Source organism: Eretmochelys imbricata, chromosome 15, assembly GCF_965152235.1.
Source record: "Eretmochelys imbricata isolate rEreImb1 chromosome 15, rEreImb1.hap1, whole genome shotgun sequence".
NCBI lineage: Eukaryota > Metazoa > Chordata > Testudines > Cheloniidae > Eretmochelys > Eretmochelys imbricata.
In genome coordinates, this window is record NC_135586.1 from 305,876 (window position 1) to 324,785 (window position 18,910).

Sequence of the window (18,910 nt, forward strand, 5' to 3'; positions counted from 1 at the left end):
TGCAGAAGGAGCCGCGCAGGCGGGGATCTATGGTCCTTGTGCACGGCCCGCATGTTTTAAAGTGGAAAATAACCCCAGACCTTGCTGTCAAACGGCCTCCTTCCTCTCCCGGCTGTAGCCGTTGGGTGCCATCGATACTCCTTGGTGGGAGGGTGTCTAACGTTCTGCTCTGCTTGGAAAGACAGGGAATAAAATGATCATTTTGTATGACAATTATACTGTATATTTGACAGTTTTTAATATATGAACCGTTCAGCTGTTCTTGTTGTGGTCTCTTTCTTCTCCCCCGGGAGCTGGCAGGGGGGTCTTGGCCCCATTAGCAATTGATATGGAGACTCACTTGGGGCAGCAGCCTCAGGAGATAGGGGGACCTGGCCCAAGGGACAAGTCTGCCTCTATTGATTGCAGAGGGCAGATTGATTTCATTTCCCCCCTTCTGACCTCCTCTGCTCAGGCCTGACCTCCTGAGAGGAAATCCCAGGAAGGCAGATGGAGAGCAGATGGGCACAGCCTTATTCCTGGATCCTGAGCAGCTGTCGCTGGCTACTCCTGCTGGAAAGGGCTTTCCCAGCTGAGTTTCCCCCTCCCTGACTCTTCCTGCCATTGCCGCCCCACTGCAGTCCCCCAGCAATTCCCCCTGCTGATGCCAGATTCCTGGATCCATTCTCAGGCAGCCTTTCTGACTCACTGCTGGGGGTCCCCAGCGCTTGCCTATGCGGGAGAACCTACCCAACTCCCCTTCTGGCAATCTTCTTCAGCATGCTTCACTGGCAGGGCCTGCTGGGATTCTCCAGCAACTGCCACTGCTCAGCGAGCGGTGTCCTAATCTGGCCTTGCCTGCATGGGAACACGGCACTCGTACTAAATCAGGTTAGAAATTGATGCAGGTAAATCAATGCAACGCCCTGGTGCAGACAGTTTTGTTTCTGGTTAAGAGAGCTCTACAGTGCCCTAGGTTAACTCGGTAAGAAATCAGTGAGTCAGGCGCTCTGAAACAGAAGTGAGTGTCTACACACGGGTTGCACTGAGTTAACCCAGTCATTGCACAGACGCTCAGAGTGCGGAGAAAGAATCACATTCATGCTTGTGCATTTTCCACCCATGACCATTACAGTGTGGGGGAGGGATAGCTCAGTGGTTTGAGCATTGCTCTGCTAAACCCAGGGTTGTGAGTTCAATTCTTGAGGGGGCCACTTAGGGATCCGGGGCAAAAATTGGGGATTGGTCCTGCTTCAAGCAGGGGGTTGGACTAGGTGACCTCCTGAGGTCCCTTCCAACCCTGATATTCTATGATGCTATTCTATGATAGGGCGGGTCAGTATTGTCATCCACATGCTACAGATGGGGAAACTGAGGCACAGGGTAAGACTATAACTTGCCAAGTTCACCCAGGAAGCCAGCGGCAGAGCCAGGAATAGAACCATATTCAGAATGGAGCCCGGGCCACTGAAGCAGTACAGATGCCAACACCTTAATCCTACAAACGTCCACACACTTACCTTTAACCATGTGTGCAAGTGCAGGATCATCTAAAAATGCCCCTTGCGGCAAATAAAACACCAAGATCCTGCAATGAACCCAGGTTTCCTTGCAGCTGCATTGCCTTTGCACAGCACTCGAGGATGCTGGCAGAAGTAGGGGACCTGCAGGTAGCAGGGTTTATATAAGTGAAGCAGCTGCTGGCACAGCCACCACAAAGGTCCCATCCCTCAGCAGCCGGTGATAACTGACACTTCTAGGCTGCTTTGCAGCCCAACACCCTCTGGAGACGCTGCAGGATTCATCTGACCCAGGATTGAACCGTGGCAGCTGTTTAATAGCTCACAGCAGGGTCATTTTAGGACAGGGAATGAGAGTGTCCTCTCCAGGTGACACTGCAGGGATGACTTCAGGGAAGCAGCATACAGGTACTTGGGTGGATACGTGGCTAGACCCCACCTTCCTTTTGCAGAAAGTGCCCTGGGATTTAATTACTCCAACCAGTTAGGACATCAGCTTTATAGGTCACCCAAAAGACAGTGCCTCCTCGTGTGGCAGCTCTGTGCTAACTCACTGGAGAGGAGAGAAAACAGTTCACTTCTTACAGCACCTTTTCTTTTCCTATGAAAGTCTTCCATCTACACTGCTGCCCTTATTATAAATTAGTAGTAGCACACAGAGGCCCTCATCCGAATCAGGCCCTGTTGTGCTGGGTGCTATACAAACACTTCTGAAGGTGCAGTCCTTGGTGCAAAGAACTTACAGCACACAGCCCCAGTCCTGCAGCCTGCTTGGGGGGTGGGGGGGTGCACCTTGATACCTGCCCAACTTACCCCTGACTTGGATGAGGCATAGCAAAAGCATAGGACAGCAGCCAAGAGCCCTGCCCACATCTGTAGGTGACACTTCTGCCTGCTCTCTGGGCCTAGGACTAGCTGAGGAGCCCTTTTGCCTGGAGACAGTTGGGTTTGTCTGTGGGGGTCTGAAAGCTGGCTCTCCTGATGGGGAGAAAGATGAAGAATGCCCAGCACCTGAGTTGAATGCTGCATTCTGCGGCTCCTGGCTGGGGCTGCTTCTGGAGGTTAAGGAGGTGGCTCTGATCAATCACAGCAGTAGCCTATCACTAGATGGGTATATATAGCTTCTCCCCAGGAGCTAGAGGTATGTTGCCTTCCTGCTAACCTGAGTGTGGGTTACTAGCATCATGGGGCTGTGGAAAGCATTTCTGGGGGTGCTCATCTGGAGCTCAGCTCTTGCTGCTCAGAGAGGTAAGTGTGTGGTGATAAGTCTGTCCGTCCCTGTCTCCCCCCGCTCCCCCTATGGGGGTTCTGAGCTAAGGTCCAGTACTCAGTGATACCAACTTCAGTGTTCAAAAATCAAGGGTATTTTGTTTTTAAACACACTTGTTATCTGCCCTCTAGCTTTTGAACCTTCTGTTTCAAAGCTTGTCTCAGCAACGAAATCACTTCGCTCTCCAGTGAAGTTGAGTCTCAGGCAATAACTTGACTCCAGGGGCTGGCTCTGTAAGAAACCTCCCATGTCCTACCTCTAGTTCTAGGCGCACTAGAGCTGCCAACGCTGACTGCTCTCTAAAGGGGGACCTTTGCTTTGACCCTGCTCCTTTGACCTTTGCAATTAAGGTTGTAAATGCAGTAACCCAACCTGAAAGCTGCCTGCAGGCTATTTCCGAGACTTGGCTTGCCAGCTCCTTTTTGCAGAGTGAGCTCCTGCTTTTGCTGGGAGTGATATCTAACACTAGCTCTTCACCACCAGCTGTAGCCAATTCTGATAGCTACAGCAGTGTCACTTTGAAGGCTAATGAGAACTTGGTGCTGTCTCATGCTTGGCTACAGAAGCATCTTGAACAGCTGTAACCTTTACCCCACAGGTGCTGACTTTCTTCTTTCTGGGTGGGGGCCCCAGGGCCCCCTCTTCTGCCCCTCCCCTGGACTCTGAGCACACCCCACCCTTGCTCTGCCTCCTTCTGCCCTGTTCCTCTCCCTCCCAGTTGGTGCTGGCTGCTGAGCACCCATGATTTTGCCCAAGGGCTCTCCAGCTGCAGAGCACCAAGGAAGGGTTTCCTTTCCTTAAAGGAGCCTGACCAGCAGGGACAGGCTCTAAGAGTTCCCTGGAAGTCCCCAGGTGATGGGTAGGGTGGGGGTAAAAGACTTCTTTTTAATAAAGTAACAAGCACAATGGCATTTGTGACCACGGGATGGTGACACTCCCCTATCTTCAAGGGGAGTGAGGCCAACAGTGAACCAACTGCATGAAATTAATCTGTTATTAACAGATAATGGTACTGAAGCCAGATCCTCTAGCTAGAAGGTCAAAGAGCCTGGGCAGTCAAACCTCCAGGTGCTGGCTCCTTTCTAGTAACAGCAAAGGTTCTGAAGGGCTGGCTATCTGATCATTTTGCTAGCTAAGCCAATGGCTCCTCCCAAGGAGGACTCCTCTGACATTCTTGTCCAGAGGGCCTGCCACCTGGTGGGATTACAGGAGGTCTGGCGGAAAGATTCTCTGGGGGCCTCCCCAGAGAGTTATGTCAAGTTGGCTCACTCTCCTCTAGCACCCATTAACTCTGTGCTCTACGAGTGCAATAAAACCAGCATCCACCTGGCTGTAAAGATAGACCCCTTGGGAAATGGACTCCTGCTGGATCCACAACTTGTGCACCTGGGCAGCTGCCTCTACTCCATCAACGACCTACAGGGCTTTCTGCACTTCCAGTACCACCTGAAGGACTGTGGCTTCTCTCGGCTGGTGAGTGAGAGAACCTTAGCTGGGGCACAGCCTTGTGTTCTGCGCAGTAAGGTGCTGTCTGCTGCTTGGATGCCTGCAAGCTGGCTCGTTTTGCGTACTCTGGCTGTGTGGGTGAGAACAAACTGCCTTCCTGCTGGGTGAGGGGTCTGAGAGAGTGTCCCCCCTCATGTGCTGAACTGGCAAGGGAAGGGATGGCTGTGTGAATGGATATCCCAAGGGCCTATTACTTTGGATTTGGATCCTGATTCTCTGTTCCGGGGGGAGGCTGGGTCCTGGCCCACTACCTGAACAGCATGTTGGCTCCCCTGGCAGAGGGGAGAAATGCTAAATGGCAAAGGCCCCTCCCAAGTGGCTCTTACCTAGCTGGGCTTCTGTCCATATTCCCAGTTTAATACTCCCAGTAACAGACTGGTGCCCTGCCAGGGAATGCTGGGGGGGAGGCAGTGTGGAGCAGCATCTCTCCCTTGCTTAGGGGAAGGGCTTGTCTCAAGGAACAGAAATACTGTTTCACTTCCTTAGCAATGAACCAACCCTCCCACTTTGCTAGGCCAAGAGCTACAGGAGGAAGCTGTAACTGATGCTAGTGCTGACCACCACCCTCTCTGATTTCTTCCCCCCCACATGCACACATCTCCAGACATCTGGGAACATGATTGAATACTTCACAGACCTGGTCTACAGGCCTTCCCCTGGCACAGGCAGACGCTATACCACCTCCTTCACTGAGAGGATCAACTGCACTGACTATGAGTAAGCTGCCGGCACTTGGCTTATGCTAGCACCCTAAGGGACTGATGCTAAAATTTCCCAGACTCTCATGGGCTTAACTGAGGGGCAATAGGACCCCATAAAAAGCAGCAGGGATGCAAGACAGGGCTCTACCCAGCTGATGGGGGGGGGGGGGGGGGGGGGTGATGTGCACCCCTAACTGTCAAAGGGATGTTGATCACAGGGTTGGAGCAAAGCAAGCTCATGTGGGATGAGTTGTCCTGGCTATTGCCATCTAGTAAACCTGGCTCATATCCCTAGTAACATAGAACCTAAAATACCCCCAGGAGCCAGGCAGCTTGGCATGAGGTGGGAAGGGTAGCAGGCAGCCCTGAGTACTGCTGACAAAGGGACACTAGTGCTAGTGACAGGTTTCAGCAAAAAGAAAAGGAGTACTTGTGACACCTTAGAGACTAACAAACTAGTAAAGCATTCGTCTTGGGTGCAAGATAGGAATGTTTAGGAGCCTCTATGAACTGTGAATGGACTGGGGGTCTTATGCTGCCCCTCCTGTCAGGATGCATTCCAATGATATTTTGGGGGCAGGAGGTTAAAACTCAAGACCTCAGCCCAGGGAGTTGAGGACCTCTCATGCTAGAGCCAATACAATGGGGGTCTAGAGCCCAGGAATCCAAATGAGACTCCACCTGGAAGATGGAGCTAATGAAGGTGGATGAGAAATGACTCAGTGGGAGGGGACAGCCTGGGGGTGCCAGTGGGAGTCAAACTATATTAGTGATGCTTGTGGGACTCGCTGTGCCACGTCTTCACAGCAGCACATGTTGGGGTCACCAGCATGAGCTGACCCTGCAAAAAACTGTCTGCAAGTGAGCCTGGGATATGCAAGCCCCCTGTGGACATGAGGGGTGGCCCAGTGTCAGCTTCACTCCAGCTCTAGAGCAGCCTCTGTTAAGTAAGCTATGGAGCTGGGGTGACTTGAGCTTTCCAGTCCAGCTGAGATGGCCTCTGGCCTAGCACTCCCTGATACAAGCAGGGAGAACTCCCTCTTCCTAGGGAGGGAATGAGAATCTGATCCCTGTAGGGTAACCCTTTTCTGCCTCTCCTAGGGCAGGGCACTTGACTCCTATGTACATCTCTTCAGAGACTGGCCACCTGTCTGCCTCTGGAGTGCTAATGTTCACAGTGACCCTAATGAATGGTAAGACACCTGGGGAAGGGGTGGGCAGTGCCAGCTGATCTCCCACACAGCCCATCCTGACTGCATCTCCTGCAGCTTCAGGCAATGTCCAACCCAGTTCCCTCCACCTCAATACTCACTTTGCCTCTCTAAGATGGCATCTTATGCTCTTGGCACCATTGCTTCAGTAGTTTCCTAGAAGCTGAGATGGCAAAGACTTGTGCCTCATGATTTTGTAATGTGTTTCCAAGAATACCCATTGGAACACACCCCTCCCCATTTCCTCCCCAAAACCTGCAGGCATGTGCAGAAGGCTCTGTGCTTGGAGTCTCCTTCTGAGACCAGCATTCTGTACCATGCACTTTGACTAACTCTTGTTTTCTTGCAGTGGACTTCAGTGCCCCATCAGACTCCAAGATCTTCTTCCTAGGCTCTCAGATCCATATAGAGTTTTCTGTAAAGAGTTCCTTTCACCAGCCTCTGCAGATCTTTGTAGATGAGTGCACTGCCACCCCAACCCCAGAACTTAGCAAGTCTCCGAGGAACTATAGCATCATTGCAAACCATGGGTAACTATCTCCAGGAGACAACAGCTCTGGGGTGCTTGAATGTCTGGAGTGGAGTAAGGTGTGAAACATGCTCCTGGGACTGCCCCAACTCCATTGTAATGGAACATGCTGGGTTCTTAAGGCTCCTACATAAATCCTAGATTTGGGGGAGAGAGGCTGGTCTCTGACTCCAGATGATCTGACTAAGCCACAGACTACCAAGAGACAATAGTAAATGAAGATGTCTGGCTTGGCCTCTGGTAACCACATGGCCCCTTAAAGAATTGGACACACTGGCACTAGTGTTAGTTGATACATCCAAAGCCTTTGCTGTTGCTAGGGCAACTTAATGTTCATATTGCTCTGTAACACTTGGTGTAGGTCTTTGAAGCTCTTAAACTACTGACTGCAAGTGGAGAGAGAATAATGCAGTAGGCCTCTCCTAGGGTTAAACAGTTCTTCTATCCCTAACAGTCCCTGGACCAGTGAGTTTAACTGTCTTCCTGTTCCAGGTGCCTTGTGGATGGTAAGGTGGCAAACTCCCAGTTCCTGCCCAGACAGACCCCTGAAGCTATCCAGCTCTCCCTGCAGGCCTTTGAATTTGTAGGTGTGGACTCTGATGTAAGTAACTAAGAATCTGAATTAGATGTACAGCTTCCTTCGAGGGCTGGAATGTCAAATGCCTGCATGCTCTGAATGCAACTTGCAGATGGCTCAAGCTAGAACTCATTTTTCACTGATGGGTTGGTGAAGGGCTCCAGACCATTAATACTTCATGGCTTTAGTTTTAGCTAGACTCTAGCTTGTGGAAACTGGCACACAATGCATTAAGAACTGCGCAGTTATCTCAACTTATCATCCAACAACCTAGCAAACAGTACCTGAGGAGACTCCACCTCTCATGTACTTCTGTGAAGCCTAGAAATTTAACTCCCCTACCAGCATGCTTCCCTTAGGTTGAGAACCACTGGCTTATTTACCATTATGGGCTGCACATGCAGCTCTGTTGTGTGGACTGCATCCACACAACATATGTATGGCCCTGAGGATGTCACATGGGCTGCAGCTGTGTGCTGACTGGGCCACCAGCAGGCCATGAGTTGAGAACCACTGCCTTAAGCACTGAAAGGCACCTTCAGACAGCATCTAGCCTCTGACATGCCCTGTCTCCAAACTAGGGCATCAGCTATGCTCCTAGCAAACAGGCCTTCACAAAAGAAATTCCATGCAACAAGCTGCTTTGTTACTCTCACTAACATTGAAGTGGCCTAGTTAGTCCAGAGCTGGATGTTCTGGCCACCCAAGGCTAGTATTGCAAAGCTTCATCATGGTGATGCTGAGCATTGCTGCCCCTAGAAAGTCACTGGAATTAACAAAGCTTGATTGGCCCCCAGGCTCTCTACAAGGATGGTTTGTGGGAGGGGAGACCTCAGAATAGCATTCACAAAAACCAGCACCCTAGGCAGCTCCTGGCTGAAATTAGCCACTGGGAGGGGGTTGCTAAAAACCTATCCCTCTTGGAGACAGGCACCTAAATCCCATCTGCAGGGAAGTACCTAGCTGGGCTTGGGATTCTCAGACAAGCCTGGTGGTCCCTGTTCAAATCCCCTCTACCCTCAAGGGTGTGGGGGGGAGGAGTGGTCCTCCTAATCCCAAGTGCTGGGCTAAAAATGGAGGGAAGCTCCTCCTTCCCCAGATGTCTCACGCAGGATGCCTCTAGGGGCCCAATAAGTAGGTAGGGGCTAAGCAAGCTTACCAGACTAGGCCCTACAAGCAGGTCTGTGTCCTCCACCTCATCCCTGGGTCATTGTTCTAGGGCTGGATGCCCAGCATTGGGCTGCAGTGTGCATGCCCAGAGATGGAAACCTAAGGAACTTAGGCCAGAAATCTAGGTCCTGAGCAAGGTTAGGCCCCTATAGGTTGGACAGCCCAGTGGGGCTTCTGTGAAGCCTAGTAAAGCCTGCTTCTGGGATTTAAGCACTTAACTGCTACTTTAGATGCCTAATTCCTCTATGAATGCAGCATTTTAGGGGCTACAAATAGGCAACTGCCTGGAAGCCCCATCTAACTTCATAGCAAGCATGGGGTCATGACGGACCCATCCACAAACCAGAGCATCTCTGGGGGACTTGTAATGGGACTCCTGGTATCTGGACTGCACTTGAGTAGAGCAGCTATGCTGAGTAGGGCTCTTTCTCCTCTCCTGAACACCACTGGTGGTGGGGGAAGCTGGGGGGGGGTGAAGGATGTTTCTTCCTGATAGGCAGTGGGGATAATCTCAATCTGCTCTCTTCTCTCCCCTCCCACCCCCCAAGATCTATCTCCACTGCCAGGTGCTGGTCTGGGACCCCAGCGTGCTCATGGATCCCACAAGGAAGGCCTGTTCATTTCACAGGGACACCAACAGGTAAGGACCCTTGGGGGAGAAGGAGGAATTGCAATTCTCTAAAACTAAATCAGCTAGAACAGAATCTGGTTGTTGTACATGGGTATGTCCCAGTGACATGCCATACAGGAGGGAACAACCTGCAGAGATGCTTGCAAACAGTCCTCGAGACTCTCTTGTGGACAACAAACTTGGCTCTAGTGCCCAAAGCAACTTTAGCTCATACCACTTGCTTCTTCATTACCCTTATTTCTCCTACCTCACTGGTGGAGAGACTATAATGGCAAAGCCAACAAACTGGGTGGGACTAGCTGGACAACACTAAAAGCCTTCAGGTGAACTCCATTAGATTGGGAATGGTGGCAAAGGCTGGTTTCCCTTGCAAACCTACCAAGGGAAACTACCTAGCTTCAAGTGCTGTGCCAAAGTGACTTGGTTCAAAGCAGGACAGAAAGGTCCTGCCATAGTGTTCCCCCCCCCACAACCCTTTCATGAGGGTGGGAACATGGCCCCTAGAAACATGGCGTACAGGCTGCTCTTGCAGTAGTGAGATTTGTTCTAACAAAGAACAGGCCAAGCACTAAGTGTAGAGGGGGAATCCAGGCCTGCCTTGAGAAAGGCACCAGGCAATTCACATGATCTCTACCTGCTTCCCTCTGTGATGGGTAGTGAGCTTTACCAGGGTTTCTAGCATGCTCAGGACTAATAGCCCCCATGGGATGCAGTGCTGGACTTTTCCTTGGCAGACCAATGACCAGTCCTTATGCTGCAGAGTCCATGAATTTTGTCTGAACACTCAAGATTGGTTGAAGTTCAGGTGCAAACCAGCAGCTGGCCAAGCAAACCTTGGTCTCTAGAGCTAGCCCCCACGAGAGCTCATGATGTGGCTGTGAGTCCCAGGCCATCCAGACACAATGGCACTAGTGCTGGCATAGCAAAGCTGTAACACAGGCATACCCATGGAGTCAGGTGGGGTTTGTCCTCTGGATAGTAGCGCTGTTCATACACGTGCTGCTGCTTATCAAGTTAGTGGGCATATGTACATAGCTGGATTCTCACCCTGATCAGTGTAGATGTAGCCTAAAACACCATGCTTGTATCTTACAACCACTCCCAACTTCTCCTTGCTGCAAGGGACAATGCTCCCAGGCAGCTCTACCATCCATGCCTGCTCTGCGCCTCTCACTTAGGACAGAACTGCTGATCTTCACACCAGTCCTGTTGCAAGCAGATGCTCAACCTTGCCCTAGCTCTCCAGAAAGAGCCTCAGTGCCCAGATGAGTTAGAAGCTGCCTGGGGACTGAGCCTAGGGACCTCACAATCCCATGTAATTCATCAACTTTTGAGATGTTGATCAGCAGGGGTGAGTCACCTTTGTACTACTCTCCTCCAACAGGTGGGAACTCCTGGACAGTCCCTCTCTGAGCTCTGGCTGTAGCTGCTGCGACTCCCGATGCCAAGCCACAACCTCTCGCCACAAGAGAGACCTGGAAGGTACCAGTTCTGTTGAGAAGGAAGGTGTGTGGGGATGGGGCAGGATGTTCTGTGTGGTCATTGTTCCTGATAGTGGAGACTTGGCCAAGTCTGGCAGGCTTGGTTTGGGGTGCCCCTTCTCCTGTAATGCAAAGGTGGCTTTCATTGTCACATGGCATCAGTATTCCAGCATCTCCGCTCTAGTGAAGTAGAGACCTGGTAATGGGGCTCTCTCCCAAGCAAAGGGAAGAGGTAGGAGATGCTGAGCTCTTCAGAGCAGCTGTGTAAACAAGCTCCTGGCCAAGCAAGAGATAAATTGTTCAGTATTTTTTTGGGAGGGGCAGCAGATTTGTAAAATTTTGGGGTCCAAGTCCCTCCCACCCCCACACATGGCTTGTAAGCCTATATATGTACTAGAAACAGTAAGTGTCTAACAGTTTCCCTATATTGCACTGGGGAGGAGAGCTCTGGGGTGCAGGCAGGCTGCCCTGGGGCTGGGGCCACAGGACTCCAGTCCTGTTCTCCCCAGGCCCCTCTCAGGTTTAGGAAGCCCCCTTGCCTCCCTTGTGGTGGGGAGGGGGGGAAGCAGCCATCACATGTGTGCCTCTTCCCTCTGCTGCTGGTGTTGCTTCTTCTGTAGCTGGTGGCAGCTGGTGAAGGGGCACAGAGCAGCAGGGGATGCTCTGGGGGTGGCAGGTGGGGCTGGGGGAGGCTCATGGGAGGGGGGGGTGATGGCAGGTGGGGCCAGGCCCATATAACTTGCTGCCCCAGGGGTCTGAAGCTTCCCATCTCCATTTGCCCCAGGCTCTGCAAGGGAAGGTGGACTTGTCCATGCTGTTGTTGTTGGCCCCTTGAAGGTGCAGAAACTAGCTGCAAAGACTGGAAGCTATGACTGGGACTCAAATGGCTTTCCCGCAATCCAGAGTCACACAGGTAACTACCCTCGTGGGTTGAAGCTGTGTTCCATAGCAACCAGACAACCACTGGCTACAATGGGGAGTCCTGACAGGCAGGGAATGGAGTTGGTACAACAGCCCCAGAAAGCTCAGTTGCTCAGTGGGAGGGGAGCAGAGTTTGAACTGTCTGGTGCCTTGCTCAAGAGAACTGAAGTGTCTACTCAGTGGGTAGGTGTGGGCAGCTACAGCCATACCCCCTCCAGATTTCCCACCCACTACTGGCCTTGCCTTAACCAAGGGAGCCATTGGGTGAAGACAGCTCCTCTCCATGAGGAGTTAGACACCCACAAGCTCCTCAATCCAACTTCTAAATCCTAGTACACTCTGGAATCTTTCTCCTCTCTAAAGAGCAAAGAACCCCAAGGAAGTCAGAGCAGGTGCTTGCTAGTCTAAAGCCCAGCTGAGCCACCCCTGAGAATTCTATGAGGCAGAGGTGCCAAAAATGGGGGGAGAAATAACTAGCTTGATGCCTTCCCTGAGCACAGTGAGGGGCAGTTAGTCCTTTCCACCCCAATTATGATGGGCTTGTCAACATAACTAAACTCCCACAAACATCACACCTGTACCCCATCCTGACCCAAGGGTTTCCCAAAAGATACATGGCCCATTGTTGCAGGGATGGATGGCTTTGGGGAAATAAGCTGTCAATGTCCAGCTGCCTCTTGACACTTTCCTCTTGCAGGAGGGAAACCAAGTGTGATGCCACCTCCTGTTGGTGCCCTGCTGCTGGAAGTTGCTCTAATTGCTGTAGTGTCCCTGGGTTTCTGCCTGTACAATAGCCATCACAAGAAGCTCTGTTTCAGAACCAGGGAGGCTGCAGACTCCTGCACAGAGGGGCTGGTTACTGCAGAACAGGAGTGTGCAAGCATTAATGCAGATGTGGAATGAATCCAAGTAAAACCTTAACAAATCCAGCTGGTGTGCGCATGTCACTTATGGCTGGGCTGGGAGCTCCTGGGCCTCTGGGGTGGAAGGGGACCAGCAAGTTGAAAGCTGCATTTGAATATCTCATGCTGCTTTCTAGCTAAACTTCATCTTTCTCTACCAATATTCCCTCACTAGCCTGAGCCAGGGCAAGTCTCCAAATACTCCTTGTGGAAGAGCTTCACTCAGGCTTGATCCTAGACCCTATTAGTACTGGAACCAAGACACTAACAACCTCTGGGAATGTCCCCTTCCTGGAGAGGCCATGCTCTGGACACACCATATGCTGGATGTCAAGCAAGAAAACCTTCTGGTGTCCCAGTAACTGCTCAAAATGCTCTAGCTCACTGACCAACTTGCTCTGACCTGCTTAAAATGTGATCTAACTGCTGAGCTGGCTTGCTCCTTCAGCTATAGATCCAGTAACTCAAGTCATTGTTAAGACCCATAGGAGGAGGTCAGGGACTTGGCTCAGTCTGACTAGTCTAACCTTTAACAAAAAAAAACAAGCCAGTTTAGCACTGGTAATGTCCAAGTGCAGGTGGTGTCCTGCTAAACCCTCTTTGCTATTCTGGAAATCACAAGTGAGATTAGAATATTCTAGCTCCTGAATAGACTTAATATTGGGCAAGCCAACATGAGTTTAAAAGACTCAAGGACAATCTTTTAACATGGGGTTGGTTTGTGTTTTTTTTTCTTAAAGGCATTGGTGGGGCCCCTTGCTGATCTAGGGAAAGTAGCTCTGACAGAGGCTTTCTAAGGGTAGAGTTGGACTGGATTTGATAGTGTTGGAGGGGACTACTAGTTAAACCTTTTTTAATTTAAACCCTGCTCAGTGAGCTTACATGCCAGTAACTGGCCTGCAGCAGGACTCACTGCTCCAACCACAGGAGCTGAACTGCTGTTGAGAATACAGTAGAACCTCCATTACAAACACCTCGAACGGAGGTTGTTTGTAACCCTGAACAAAACATTATGGTTCTTTCAAAAGTTTACAACTGAACATTGACTTAATACAGCTTTGGAACTTTATGGTGCAGAAGAAAACTACTGCTTTTAAGTATCTTAATTTAAATGAAACCAGCACAGACAGGTTCCATAGCTTGTCAATTTTTTTCAGAACTTTCCCTTTTATTTTTACTTTTTTTTCCTCTGCTGCTTGCATAATTCCAAATGAGGTGTGCAGTTGACTGGTCAGTTTGTAGCTCTGGTCCTCATAACTCTGAGGTTCTACTGTAGCTGGGGAAACAACTGAAAAAGGCCTTCAGGGTCTTCCTCAAAAGGAGATGGTGCCAGACAACTTCTGCACTTAACCTCTTCTACCCTAGTCTTGTAAATTTAGGGCAAGGCTGCCCTGCTCAACCCTCAGCTTACAATCATAGGGGGGAAACCTCTCTTCAAAGGCATTTCCAGGCTGTTTATCAAAATACCATCAGAGCATCTGAGAGCACTAGATCTCAAACACTCTAAGTGGATGCACAGAGGGGAAATGACTTGGCTCAGGTCATCCAGGGGCCAAGCTGGGCTTAAACCTAGACAGTCTGAGGCTCCAGGCCTGGTCTGTAACCACTAGGCCACATTACCTCCCAGTGCTAGGGCACAACTAGCCCTGTTTGGGAAATGTAGCTAATGAGGTCCATAAACTGAGTTGCTCAAGTTCCTCTATGGAAGGCTTATGTCAGAGCCAAGCCTCTGCTTTTGCCATATAACTATCCTCTCTGCTGTGAACCCTGCAGGGTGGTACCTAACCCATCCTTGCAGGGGAGAAACTGAGGATCCTTGAGTTCAAGGAGAAGCAAAGCAGCAGACTTGCCATGAGGCACCTTCATTGACTCAGGGCAGTAGCTGGGAGCTGAAGCCCCCATGCCGTTGTAGAGCAAGGGTATTGAGTGCTAAAACCAGTCTGCAATTTAAGAGAAGGGGGAAGGCAAAGCAGCCTCTGCATGAACTGATTATTCAGAGATGGGGCATCTAATCAGTAGTGACATGCCTGGGATTTTATTCTGTAACCTAGACGGTCTGAATCTGTGTGATACTAAGCACCCCCATGGAGCTTTTTGTTCAGACTGTCACCGGGTTCAATCACTGGGATTCATGGGCTGTTACCATTCAGTTTTTAAGTACTCAGCCCCTTTTGGCTGTTTGTGCACACGTGACTTTACAAATGACACTTGTGCACCACCAAGACTTTTTGTTTCCATACCAGTACCACCTTGGAGTCCTGATCTCAGCTGTGGTCCCTTCATGCTGGGGTCTGGGCAAACATTCAGCCAGCCTTGCCCCTCAAGAGTTTACAGTCTAAGCTGATCAGGGACAGTATAAGAAGTGACTTGCATGATGTTACAGGGCAAGTCAGTTGCTGAGGTGGGAGTAGACCTCTGTCCTGTGCACTGGACCATGCTCCCTTTCATCATTTTTACATGTGCACACACTGCTTACTAGATGTTCATGATGTCAAACTTTTCAGCAGTTTCACCAAATTTAAAGTGGTGCTAATTTAAACTGGACTCTGGTGTGGAAATGGCTAGTGGTGGTGGTCCAAGTTGCAGGTAAGGTGCTGCTATTAGGAGGAGGTTAGCCTTTGTTTACTTAATACAAATATGTGCTCTCTCTAGGGCATGCAGGTAAACACCCTTTTGCCAGTCAGTTTCATTGCTGGCCACGGTAATTTCCCCTCATTTGCTGCTGCTGCTTCACTGCAACACAGGAGATCGATGCTTCTGTCGGGTAAGAAAAGGGGCTTGTACGCACACCAACAACAGCAGCCGCAGCACCTGAATCTCTGCCTCCTTCCTCAGAAATGCCTAGATTTGACTCCCACTTTAATGGTATTGTCTGCCCATGTGTAAGCGGGGGAATGGCCCTGCTCTTGTGGAGAACTTTCCTGGCTTCTGCATTACCCTGGTGCAATAGGCTAGTGGAAGGATCTGAGTCCTCGCTCCCACTTCCCTTACCCGGAGGCCTTCCTCTCCACTCTCCTGTCTGGCAGAGGCCTCGTAACCCCAGCGAGGCTGGGCCCAGGATTCCTGGGGGGCTCAACCCCCTAACCCGACTGTGGTCACCTATGACAGGGGCTAGGGTGTCCCCACTGCAGGGTACTCTCTCTGCACTGGACACTTCCCTGACCCACTGATCATTACATACAATTTAAAGCAAATACAATTTATTTAATCAACAATTAGTTTAATAAGGAAAAATGGGAAAGGTTAAAGGAAACACATCACCCCGCTCTGTGGCAGGGAACATCACAAACGGTGTCTCTGGATTGTCCAGGCAGTTCAGTGTCTGCTCCTTGTAAGTCCCAGGCCCCCTGCTCCGGCCCTGGCTGTGCTGCAGGGATGCTGTGGGTTGGACACTTGCTCTGGTGGTGGCCACATGCTCTCAGGCTCTAAGTGGTAGGACCCTTCTGCCCAGTGTCGCCCCCGCCCTGTCGGGGTTACGATCTAAGCCTGGCCTGCAGAGCCTCTTGGCTGAGGCGTTTCCCTGTGCGGGGCCCGCTGCCCAGGGTCCCCCTCGCTCTCCCCAGCTGCTCACCGCACCCAGTTCCGGACTGCTCCAGCCCCACCACTCGGTCTCTGCACTGCTGCTGCTCTGCCTCCAGCTCCCTGGGCTGCTTCTCTGGCCCCTCTGGCTCTGGTTGTTGCAGCTCTGCTCCCAGGGCAAGTCTGCTCTCTCTGGGCTGCGCCTCTGGCTTTGGGGCTGCAGCTCTGCTCCCAGGACAGGGTCTGCTCTCTCTGGGCTGCTTTTCTGGTCCCTCTGGATCTGGCCCAGCTCTGCTCCCCAGCGCAACTTGGGCCCCTGCTTTCTGCTTAGCTCGGCCCCACTCTGTCTGACCCAGGCAAATCCAGCTGACACGGAGGATGGGACGTCCCTGGCCTCTTGACTCCCTGATTAGCCTGCCCACCCTGTCATTCAGGCTGACCTGCAGCATTGGCCTCTCCCCATTGTTCCTGGGGGCTGTCCATCTCAGGGTCCTGATTTCCCATCTACCCTTCCCCTTTTAGTACTGGGAGCTAGCCAAACAAAACACCCCCACTGAATGTTAGTAAGGGGGCAACAGTCCCCGTACATTCCCCCTTGCTAGAATTCTGCCACAGCCACAATATTCACACCAGTACATCCGGGCCCCATATTAACACCATATATCCACATCATGTTATATTAAAAACCCATTAACAATTAGCAAAAGAACATTTAACATATTTAACATTTCACATCTACTTCTTCATGCTATACATAACAATATTCATTAAAACACTACATAGAATCAATAACATAATTATCTCTAAGTCTAACAGGAGGTACACCCTTATTAGACCTCTGGGACCTTCTTAAGACTGGTGGTTCGTTACCCATATTTTCTATTTTCCTGTTCTCGGATAATACTGGGTCAGTTTGAGGGATCTGGCCATTTTCGTTAGGGTTTGGGTTTGCCCCATTGGTTTCAGTCTCCTCAGGAAATAGCTATTAAGGCTTTGAGGCAGCGTGCCTCAGTTTCCCCCTCACCCAGCAAACCAGGTTTGTTATGGTTTCTCTGTTGTGGTATGCTTTAAGTCTGTTTACAGGTATTAATTATAAAGTAGCATTATCATAAGGTTTAACATCTGTGTCAAAATTCTTATCCCCAAAACTTAACATTAATACCAAAATTTGTATCACAGATGTGCGTTTACAAGTATCTTTATGATACCATGCCATCTGTTCAGTTTGAGGTTAGTTTGTTCATTACACATGGTGTCCTTCGACTTTCTTCCATGTAATCAATCACTGGCTCTTCTTTCCCTCCAGTGTTCCCCTCTGTGTGGGCTCTTAATTTAATCATGTTTCTGGAATTTTAATGCCTCAGGGTCTGGCAAGATAGGTGTTCAGGGGGATCCTGCCCATTGGCTGGCCCTTTGGGGAGTGGTCTCTCAACCCCAGGACTGTACATATACAGAAAATCCAGCTCCCTTTTTGGGGTTACCTGATACTTCCCTCTCCTAGCACTGAGTGCTTCCTTGCCCCCTTTTCCTAGAGGGCTGTGATCTGTGCTGTCTGGGCTAGGTATGTTTACCTTTGATCAGATGCACCTTTTCCTAGCAGCTTTTCCATAAGTGGCTTGACTAATTCTGGAGGAAATTTCCTTATTGAGGGTACCGTTACTCAAGATGGTACTGCCCAAATACTTGAATTGCTCCACATTTTTCAACTGTGTGCCTTAGATGAAGATGGCTGGCACTGGGGCATTGGAATGAGGTGCTGGTTGGAACAAGACCTTGGTCTTCCCGAGACTGATGATGAGACCAAAGAGCTGAGATGCTTCAGAAAATCTATCAACGATGATCTGAAGGTCATCATGTCTATGGGCCATCAAGGCACAGTCATCTGCAAAAAGGGCCTCAGTGAAAAGCCTCTCCAGTGTCTTGGTCTTAGCACTGAGTCTTTCAAAGAGGGAGCCATCGAGTAGGTAGCAGATGTATATCACCTGATCCAAGTCATCTTGTTGCATGACTGAGGAGACCCGCAAAAAACAAGTATGCAACCTTGCTTCACTCCATTTGAGATTTCAGACGCATCGGAAAAGTCACCACTGGCGAGTACTTGCAATGGCATGTGGTCATGGAACAGATGGTTGATTTGTATCAACCTTTTTGGGCAGCCAGTTTATGCAGAATAGCCCATAGATCCCCCTCTGTTGACCACATCGAAAGCTTTGGTCAAATCAATGAAAACTGCATACAAGTACGTGTTCTGCTCTGAACATTTTTGCTGAACCTGCCTTATGACAAAGATCATGTCCATATGTAACCCACACACCTCCTGGGTGTGGTGTTCTGACCCATCTAGTGGCACCGAGACCACTTAGAGAGAAAGTTAAACGAGTCTTCTCTACAGCCTTAGGTAACAGGCAGTTGGCTTTTAGCTCATGCGGTAGAGGCTCATGCACTAAGCTCCAGAGGTTCAATCCCTCCTGCTGACGACCGGGGTCTGTCGGCATTACACATAGTACTACAACCTGGTCTGAAACCACACTGTGCTTCTGGAAGATTCTCCTCAGTGATGTTTGCAATGAGTCTGTTCAGTAGAATGCAAGCTAGTATTTTCCCTGCTGTACAGAGGAGAGCAATGTTTCTGCAGTTTCCACAATCAGCTTTGCTGCCTTTATATTTGAACAGTGATACAATAATAGCATCTTTGAAGCCTTGTGGCATTTCTTCTTCCTCCCAAATGCTACTCAAGTTGTCATGAAACACCTTGATGGCCTTAGGGTGGCTACTTTATACAATTCTGCTGGGATGCCATCCTTTCCAGAGGCTTTGCCAGAGTTCAGTTGTTTGATGGTGTCAAGGTTCTTTCCCCACTCTGAACTCTAGGGTACAGATGTGGGGACCTGCACAAAAACCTCCTAAGCTTACTTTTACCAGCTTAGGTTAAAACTTCCCCAAGGTACAAACTATTTTACCTTTTGCCCTTGGACTTTCGGTGCCACCACCAA

At 50.2% G+C, this 18,910-nt stretch overlaps 1 protein-coding gene across 1 annotated transcript; it reads left to right on the forward strand.

Moving 5' to 3' along the window:
* Positions 1-2,683: 2,683 nt before the first annotated feature.
* Positions 2,684-12,399, forward strand: LOC144275790 (zona pellucida sperm-binding protein 3-like). The gene is made up of 10 exons (XM_077835330.1): positions 2,684-2,747; positions 4,049-4,242; positions 4,880-4,992; positions 6,078-6,169; positions 6,537-6,717; positions 7,209-7,317; positions 9,012-9,103; positions 10,479-10,576; positions 11,360-11,488; positions 12,194-12,399. Exons 1-10 carry the CDS (start codon positions 2,684-2,686, stop codon positions 12,397-12,399), a joined length of 1,278 nt encoding a protein of 425 aa, XP_077691456.1.
* Positions 12,400-18,910: the final 6,511 nt, after the last annotated feature.

What these genes read in the sequence shown, in the direction of transcription:
- LOC144275790 (XM_077835330.1), top strand. Translation starts at nt 2,684, where the DNA reads ATGGGGCTGTGGAAAGCATTTCTGGGGGTGCTCATCTGGAGCTCAGCT. An exon ending in CACAGTGACCCTAATGAATG is followed by an intron (nt 6,170 to 6,536) that starts GTAAGACACCTG and finishes GTTTTCTTGCAG; the next exon opens with TGGACTTCAGTGCCCCATCA. An exon ending in CCACAAGAGAGACCTGGAAG is followed by an intron (nt 10,577 to 11,359) that starts GTACCAGTTCTG and finishes CATTTGCCCCAG; the next exon opens with GCTCTGCAAGGGAAGGTGGA.